We start from the raw sequence: 9981 nt of genomic DNA on the forward strand, positions 1-9981 counted from the left end.
TTTTTTCCTAATGGCAATTTTATGATTGTTTTATATACTACAAACAATCAATTTTCTGCACAGAATAAGGTAGAAAATATACTTTATAGTTTCTGTACTGTAATAAATTATATGTCAATTAGCACTGCATCATTCATCAATTTTATTTATTTATTGTGTTTATTGTCTTATCGTTTCATCAGTTCATTCTGCTTTATATACAGCTTAGCTGCAGATATAGCCTGACACATCTTAAGTTCTATGAGCGCGAGATCAGTGCGAAAACTTCTTCGTGAATACTCGTCAAAACGGACAATTCCACATAATTTTATGTGTATTTCTCCGTTCATGCAACTGGAAAGAGTACTCGTGTGCTGTGAGACGCGGTTTCTGTGTGTGTATGCTTCAGTGTCTGCGCTCAGAAAACCGGACCGAATTGAGTTTTCTCTTGCGTCGTCAGATTTATCTATATGTCTGCTCTTCTCTTACTCTCACATATTAACATTTTTGAACGTTTTATGCGATGTGCAGCAAGTGTATGTTAGCTTATGTCCCGCCGGTTCATATGTACGCATCTAACCTTCGAGACCGAACCATGCAGCAGATTCGTTCTGAATGAATCTCTTGCCAAATCGTCCCTCCCTAACATTTTCGTCACGTTTTTATTTGTTGACGAAAATGTCAGTAGGTTTACATCATAGTTTTTGTCATTCAAAAAGAGTTTTAGTTCGTTATCGTCTCGTTGTCGTCGGTGAAAAAAATGTCGTCGACGAAAATTATGACGAAAGTTATTCGTCAACGAAATTAATACTGCTTAGCAGACGCTTTTATCCAAAGCAACTTACAAATGAGGACAATAGAAGCAATACCGTTGACCATCGCAAACTCCTATAATAACACGCTTCTTCAGTGATTGTCCATTATAAAAAACTTGCCAGTCATGCGACCATACTGAAATGTGCTTGTTCAGAAAGCTACCGGAGAGCGCACATACACGGTCTGTTTATTTACACATTAATAATAACACGCGTGTCTAATAATGTACGACTCCTGTATGTCACTGTAATCATCTTTACCTCCATTACAATCGTCATCCATCTAAACTTCACTGGTTTGCTTTATTCAGCCCATACAGACTAGTCCTGACTTCATATTTCTTATTTATAGAGTTTGTTCCCACCAATCGCTGCAGAAGTTAAGGTTACGTATGATGACGAAAGCACATTAGTGCTAGCCCTCCCGAAACTCGGAGATTGCATTGCAGTGCCTGCAGTTCGAAAAAAAATCTTATGGAAGTCTATAGCTGTGTCCTAAAGTGAAGTGCGTGGACTCCGAAGTGCGTATTTCAAGTGTGATTGCATCACACCAGCACTATGAAGGCTGTCCCAATGTGAAGTGCGCGCACTCCGAAGACTTAATTTGAAGTGCGATTCAGCACTTCAGCATCACGACGTAAGCTGTCCCAATTCATGATGCACCCTCCGGGCTGCATTCCAGTTCACTTTTAGACATGCACTTGCAAATTTCCCTAAGCACTTACCCCCAGGGGAATCCCCGCCGCCATTTTGAAGTGCGTTCCACTTCGTCAAGTGGACAAGGGAAGTTTACATGGACATACAATTTTGTATCTCAATTTTGCCCGAGGGAGCGAGTCTGCTTTATATGCACACTTCAGGCCGCTCTGTAGACCACAATGCAACACAACTATGACGTCATCGCAGATCGCATTTAATTTATCCCCACCCCAAACAACTCTATAATACATAAATTATTTATTTTTTACATTTATAACTGCCCAAGCATATCTCTATATATATATAGAATGCTGCACCAAACAAATTCGTAAGGGGAAACGTAAACAATAAACCAACTCCATAGCGGATTCTAAGAGATCAAGGGCTTAGGACATTCCAATTCAGCCCATTCCAAGGGATCCGCCAGTAGTGGGCACTCATGCAGCGTAATCAATGACGTACATCCGAGTAAACGAGACGAAGGGAAGTTAGCGAGTGAAGGGCATAAAAAAGTGAACTGGAAAGCAACCCTGAAGCATTCCAAGGCCGATTGCGTCACTGCGGCGTGACGAAGGCTGCCGTAATTCGAAAGCGACTTCAAATGTGAGCTCCGTTTCCCAGGAAAATGAAGTGTACATCTGATGGACACTTCGCATCCTACCATATCCCAGAATCAATTGCGCGCAGATGACGATGGAATTTATATTCAAAGAACATGGCAGGTGAGAGTTCTGTGTGGGAATTCACATTTAAATGTAAGTATTGTGTTTTGATTTATTCAAATACGTAGCGAAATTGTTAAAAGCCAGGTTTTTTTTTTTTTACACAAAGCCCACAAACAATAAGACAACCACTATATAAGGCTTTCCCTTTGTTGTGTTTTTGTAGTGCTGTCATGCAAGATATGTCTACAAATGTTTTCACCAAACTTGAGCACTTCAGTATTTTGTATGCATGAATTGTGCGCACGATTTACTAATTCGTTCCCTCGATATACTAAAATGTGCACACAATTACTATTTCGTTCCCCCGATTTGCTAAATCGTGCGCACAATTTACAAATTTGTTCTCTCGATTTATAAATCGTGTGCACGATTTAGCAAATCGAGGGAACAAATTAGTAAATCGTGCGCACAATTTATAAATCGAGGAAACAAAATAGTAAATTGTGCACACAATTTAGCCTACAATTTTTTTCCTGCGTGCCATGTGCGGGGATCCATAATATTTTTATTGCACCAATTTTTACATATGTTTTAAATATATTGTACATATTTTCAAAGATTTCACCACTGTCTAAATATTTTTTATTTAGTGTTTCCATTTTCTCTTGTTTTAGGACTATTCTGGAGAATATGGGCCTGCTGCTTGTAAGCAAGATAATAAACACATTTTTTGCTGAAATTCATTGTACTGTTGTTGTTAACAGGCATGGTTTATTTGCTCTCCCTTACGATCGCAAGTGTCCTGGGACAGGTGAGGGAGTGAGTGGAAGCTGGTGGAGATGCTCAGGGAGGACATCAAATTCCAGAGAGAGACAGAGGAGAGAAGAGCACAGGAGAGAATGGAGAGATAATAAATAAATTATTATTACAATAAATTATTAACCCATCTCTCAAGAAGAGAAAACAGTGGAAAAAATGGGTACAATAAAATTGTTCAATATCTTTTTTATGTCACATTGTCAATGAAACAACCTCATTTCTGTAGTTTCTTTTTGTGATGTAAGTTAAAAAAGAAATGGTAAGTCGTATACGTTATTCATCTTTGTAATGTAATTTATTTGTAAATAAATTTGAGTACGTTCTGTACATTTTGTATTTTTTGTTATGCATATTCACATGTGTAAATGAAAGAGAAGTAATTGTTATGTACATACATTTTTTTATGCAGTTTACAAAATATTCTTCTGTACGTTTATTTTTTTGTCCTGTAAAAATTTGTTTTACACATTAAAACAAATTGTTCTATACATTACTGAAAGTACCTTTTACAACTATTTACAACATAACTTAGGTTTAACATCAGAAAAACAACATACATTTTGAGCCCAGCCATGCCTCCATGTGTTCTGGGGTCTTCAGGAGGTGAATCTCTTGGTGGTAAATGGCCAGCACCTCCTCAGCGACTCGGAGGACAATCCAGTGGACAGTGGAATGAGACATGTCAAACACTCTGGAGACCACTCTGTATGATGTACCACTGGCCAGACAGAAAAGAAACACCAGGGTCTGGATTGTGGCACCCCATCACTGTTGCCGTTCACTTCTCCAAAGATCCAGCAGCACTGTCAGGACCTCCCTGCTCAGCCGAAAACCGTTAAAAACCTGTCCAGCACTGGCACATTCAGCTTTATCCTGCAGTACAGGGGTCTGGTCTGATTTAGGGAAAGAAGGAAAAGATAAATTGTTTAGAGCTATGGCAAAGTAATTGGTAGAAAAAATATTGAGATACTTTAGTAAACCACTTGTAGTAACTACTAATACCACATTGGGGAAAAACTACTAGTCATATTTAAAACCTTACCTAAAGGGATAGTTCACCCAAAAATGAAAATTCCAAACCTGGAACAACTTTAGGGTGAGTAAATGATTACAGAATTTTCATTTTTAGTTAACTATCCTCTAATTAAAAGTATTATCTTGCATCTTGCATACTCGTAATTTAAAGTTGCTTACTTTATATACTGTTGGGTAGTTTAATCTCCAACAATGCATCATGTTGTGTGTGTGTTTGTGTGTGTGTGTGTGTATGTCTGTGTGTGTTTTGTAGTTTTTTATATGTTGATACATATTATTATTATTACATTATTCAAGTAAGCTCCAAGCCAATACCTGCATTTAAAGTTGTAATCCGGCAATTATAGACGCAGCAAACCAGTGTAACTTACCTGTCCTCGGTCTTGGCTAAGCCTGAGGTACATCACCGTCTCCTCCATTATCACGTAAATCATAAAAACAAAAATGAGCAATACTGGCTCCACCTGTCCTGTAAGAATGGCAGCTGTCTTCTCGCACAGTTTCTATGCGACAGAGTGGTAATCGGGAACCCCTGGTGGCGCATTTAGGAAATTCTACGAAGGTGGAGCATCCTTCATGCACTTCGGAGGGTCCTTTGTGCACTTTGGAGGCGTGGCCTTCGGAGTGTGCGCACTTAACTTTTGGACACAGCTTATGAGAACAGTCTGGGCGATTCTCGGCCAGAGTGAAATCGCCCAAAATGGGGAGGTACTCCCACACAGAACGTGACTTGATGCTGATTGGACTATATATCCAGAGGCAGAACAAGCAGTCTAGAACAGTGACAGCTGTGATAGAAAAAAAATTCCTCAACTTTCGCACGTTGGTGGTGTGTCGCCCAATCACCCAAATGAAGAAACCGCCCCGGTCACTAATGTTAATCAAACAACAAAACACAGCTTTAACAAAGATTAATCTAAATTTATTTTATACAATTAAAACTATGCAGTGTTATTTTACACTTAATTATTACATTTCTGTACATGAATAGAGTGTTTTTTTTTTTTTTTTCATTTTTAGGGTCATGCTCAAACACAGCCATTATCCTCACTTGTTCATTAACTGTCTGTAACAGATTTTGTTGTATCTCACACTCAGTATATCATGCACACATATACATGTCTCAAAGGGACAAGAAAGAAGGGATTTGTGGGAGGGACAGAGAGGCCACTGAAAGTAGAGCAGTGCTGCCTGCCAGAGAGAAGAACCAGGCCCTCTAAAAATACAGTATCTCCAAGGAGGACAGAAATACACACACACACACATAGCGTGTGTGCCATTAAAAAAAAGAGAGAGAAAGAATATAAGTGTAAAGTATTAAAAAGGCCAAGCTGATGTGTAGGACTGTTCTTTATGTTCTTTATGTTTGCACATGGTTTACATGACCTTGGTCTTTTGACACTTCTGTGAATGCTTGAATGAAATATGAAAACTTCTAACCCTGGCCAACAGGGGGCGTTTTGTTGCTAAACCCCCATGTTGCATGACCCAGAAACATTGTATTGCTATTTCCCTGTTCTCTGATTGACATCTGTTGAACATAAAGTTGATGTAGACTGGGAAGGGGGATGCTTGGTTTGTATTCTCCATGAGCGGAGCCAGCCTTTAGAACACAAACCTCAGCATCCAATGCATGGATTCATTTTCTCTGACTCATAAAGTTCTTTAGAAACACCAGAACCAAACATGAGAAGGTATACATGCATAGAAACACACATTGTTGTTCAGCAGACAAAGAGGCGAGGTTGAAAGACAAAAACAGTGAGTCTTGGGCGGAACTTTTTGTTTGACAAACTAATGGGAAACATATTCCAGAACCTTCTTTGAAAAGCAGCTTATGTTGCATTAAAGCTTTTATTTTTAGTTAATGCATGGGAATTGATCACATGACCTTGGTATTGCTAGTGCCGTGCTCTACTTACAGGGGTCTCCAACCCTGCTCCTGAAAAGCTACCTCCCTGCAGACTTCAGTTTCAACCCTGCTTCAACACACCTGTCACCTGGGATCTGATTAATCACCAAATTACTCCATTTAGCTAATACTGAAACAAGAATTGTGCAAATGTGTGGATAAATGCGTATATGAATGCATGAAGGTACAAATAAAAACAATAGATTTCTGATTTATATACATATTATTTATATAAATCAGAAATCTACATATAATAAAATATTATTGTCTTTATTTTATTATAAAATGAACATACATTTATACAAAAATTACTATATGTTAACATTGATTGATTGATTTGATTTGATTGACTGATTTGTGTTTGTTCATTCATTCATTTTAAAGTGCATGCCTACTTTATGATACACCCGAGGGTTAAAGCGTTAATCAATCAACAAATAGTCTACTGGATTTTCATTAGGTTAGAGAAATTTATTTAAATAATTTGAAGTGTGAATAAATTATTCATTTTGAAATTAGTTATTATTTTATACATACATCATTGGGATCTCTGGGACCCCAAATATAACAGTTAATCTCAACAGAACATTAGGGTTAAGTATAGATAAACAAACAAGATCAGTTAAAATATTTGCCCATCAATATCTGTGTATAAACATATTTGCTTGTCATTAAATAGTTTGTATTGTTTGTTTGGAATTACACAAAAAATGAGCTGCTCAAATGCCTCTGTATGTGGGTGAGGGTCATGATGTTTATATCAGTGAATCCGAGCATGTCTCTTATGTTGTTAAGTCATTATATCTCTGTGTGTGTTTAATAATGTCTTACCTTTCTGCTCCTGAGCCCACACTCTGGTCAGCTCTGCCTGTGAGAGACAAATCAACAGCACGGCACACAGACCCATGTCCACCCCACAATCCTTCTCTCGCTCTCCACTCTCCTTCAAACGCTCCTCTAGTCTCTTGTCTTCTTGCTCCTCCTCTCCCTCCTCCTGTCACCTCTTTCCTCTCTCTGAATCAGGTTTTACGCACTCTCCTTTTCCCTGGACTTATCTCCCTCTTTTCCTTTTTTCCCTCCCTCTGTTCTTCCCTCCCTTCTGGCTTTTTCACTCTGAAAACAAGCGGTTCTGACTTGTGTCTGCTTCCTCGTATTTCAGTGAATTGTGGGATATTAAAATGCATGGTAATGCAGGAACTGAAAAGAGGGGTATGGCAGAGAGATCAGCTAAAACAGTGCTAAAACATTTTCCTTAACTGAAATACTGCTAAAATAAAATATAAATATTAGAAGGAACACTTGAAAAAAAGAAGAAATTTTAATTAGAATGTGTTGCCTAGACAACTAACTGGAATATTTTTTTCTAAAATTAAAAACTAAAACTAAAATAAAATTAAAGCTAAGTAGAAATTTGAGAAAATGTATGCTAAGTGTTATTTAAGATATGATTCAGATCAATTTTAAGTTAATTGCATTATATTTTAATATATTTAGTTGTGTTAAAGTTAAACCACTTTAAGTACCTTCAGTGTAATTTAATTGCAGTTCTTTACATTTTATTTAAAATCCACTTTTATATTATTATATATTATATTTTATATTATATATAACTGTAGATAGAATATATTTTAAGCTTCACTTTAATGTGCTTCAAGAACATTTTCAATAGCATACCAGCTCATTAGAAATGCATTACCAGTACACTACAAAAGCCACTATTAGTGTATTATAAAGCTATATTTCAATATCCAAAATGGTATACTTAAAAGTGCAAAAATCATTAAATAAAAATGACACACATGAACATACTTTAAAATCTAGAAAACTTTTATGCACTATATCTTGTTGTGTACATTACAACAATAAATTCCCTGAGTACATTTAAAAAAATACAGCAGGACAAACTCTTGAGCAAAATAATTATAATAAAATAAAGATCAGTGAAATGCTTTGACAGAACTACTTTAATCAATTTGTAGAACATTTCAGTTATGCCTGTATTACTGTAAAGTACACAATGAATATTCCATAATTGAATAAAAATGCATCACAATGCAATTTGCAGACACACACACAAAACATTTTTTAATAACTCAGGTTAAGCCTGCAAATGGCTGAACCAAACAAGGAAACAGAAAATTTAAATGTCACCATCTTCACCTTCACCTTTCTTTGAGTATGACTTATTGCATTTTCTGCAACTGAGGGCTTATAGTTCAGACACTGTGTTATTTGAAAACTGCTTCATCACAGGGTCTGTGAGAGGAGAAAATAATTAATCAGTGGTTTTGAAGGATGTTTTTGAATATCATATGTATTATAATTTGCCAAGATATGCATTAGAATTTATTTGACTGTCCACGGTGTACCTTTGAAAGCTCTGACTATATCCTCATCAAGCTTGATATGAGTGTCCATTTTTAAGCTCTTGTCTGTCGTCACTATACAGCTGTCACGAATCAGGCCTCTGTGGTTCCCCTGATCGGCACCTTCACCGGAATACTAGCTTTCCCACGGACTCCATTTCCCATAAACCCATACCTGGTGCTGATTACGAGCACACCTGTTGCTCATTTCCGGGACTATTTAAGCTCCTCCATTCCCCATGCTCATTGTGAAGTCTTGTTTTACCCTGGCTGACATTTCTGAGAGTTATCTTCTATTACTCTGTTGGATTACTGTGTTTGACCCTGGACTGTTCCTTGATTCATGAATTCTTGCTGCTGCCTGGATCTCCTTGCTCTGTTGTTTGGACTCTTGTATGTAGTGTTTGCTGCCTGCCCTGACCCTCTGCCTGTACTCTGACTCTGCTTTTGCCTCGCCTCTGATAACCCTGTCTACTGGTGATTTAACCCTGCCTGTCTTTTTGCTGATCTTTTATGAATAAAGCTGCACATCGATCCTCAATCTGTTGACTCCTCATTACAGAAGACTTCGCTTGATACCTATCCAGCAGCTATTTTCCGACTCTCGACGGAGGTCTCCGCACAGGCTAATGTGCTAGCTGCCCACCAACAACAGTTAACTCGACTCACATCTCTGACTGAGGAGCTGGTAAAGACACTGCAAGCCTTGCATCTGCCTGCACCAGAAACAAGCTCTCCTTCAGCGAGCTCAATCACCAATCCCACGCCAAGTGTAAGGAATTTTTACTCCAGTGCTCCTTGTTTGTATCTCTGCAGCCCATGTTATATCCCACAGATGAAAGACGAATTTCATTTGTATGCTCTCTTTTGACTGGCAAGGCTCTCGACTGGGCAACCGCCATCTGGGACAATGATTGGCCCACATTCCCCTCATTCAGTAGTTTTTTTTACAATGCTTCCGAGAAGTATTCAAACATCCTGAGGGAGGTCGCAGCACAGGCGATCAGATTCTAATACTTCGACAGGGGAGAAGCTGCTATTTCGCAAAGGCTTGAATCTGGAGCTACAAGCTGAACTCGCCTGTCGCAATGAGGGTAAAACTCTGGATCAGTTCATCGAGCTCACCATCTGAATTGGTAATTTAATCTGATTCTGATCCGTATTCGAGAGGGGGATGAATGGAAAATGGCCTTCTCCACTGCGTCTGGGCACTACGAGTTAGGGGTTATGCTGTTCGGGCTGGTCAATAGTCCCTCCGGGACTGAGACTCGGGTCAGTTATGGTCCATATGTGGCCCTTATCTTTAATCCAGATCTGGGCTACTTTTGGGCTGTCATTCTTTGTGGTATTGGGCCAAGGGAAAAGGGGTTGTGTGGACCGGAGCTGGGCCAGAAAAAAATTGCAATGTGGAATGTGGCAGCAACCACAGCTACCTGGTCAGCAAGGGTTCTTCCTTCAGTCTCACCTGTGTTTGTGGGAAAACCACTCTGCTGCCAATCTGCTTCCAAGTCATGCACAGCACCAAGGGCATAACGGAAGTCTGTGTAGATGTTAGCTGTTTTGCTGTTTGCCAATTTACCTTTTAGAGCAACTAAATTAACTGAGTCTCAGATGTTAAGTCTATAGTTACTGCTCAACCTTACATTCCCCATTGTCCACAAAAGATTAACAGTATAGAAATTCAAATTAGA

At 38.6% G+C, this 9981-nt stretch overlaps 1 protein-coding gene across 1 annotated transcript in view; it reads right to left on the bottom strand.

Annotated features, from left to right (window-relative positions):
• Nucleotides 1-6845, bottom strand: part of plxdc1 (plexin domain containing 1) — a 186701-nt gene extending 179856 nt beyond the window's left edge. Inside the window, exon 1 of the mRNA XM_016543461.1 lies at nucleotides 6756-6845. Within this exon, the coding sequence (XP_016398947.1) occupies nucleotides 6756-6831 (76 nt within the window). The 5' untranslated portion in view covers nucleotides 6832-6845. The remainder of the gene's footprint in view (nucleotides 1-6755) is intronic.
• Between the last annotated feature and the right edge of the window lie 3136 nt (nucleotides 6846-9981).

This window comes from Sinocyclocheilus rhinocerous, unplaced genomic scaffold, assembly GCF_001515625.1.
Source record: "Sinocyclocheilus rhinocerous isolate Xijiao unplaced genomic scaffold, SAMN03320098_v1.1 scaffold2234, whole genome shotgun sequence".
Taxonomy (NCBI): domain Eukaryota; kingdom Metazoa; phylum Chordata; class Actinopteri; order Cypriniformes; family Cyprinidae; genus Sinocyclocheilus; species Sinocyclocheilus rhinocerous.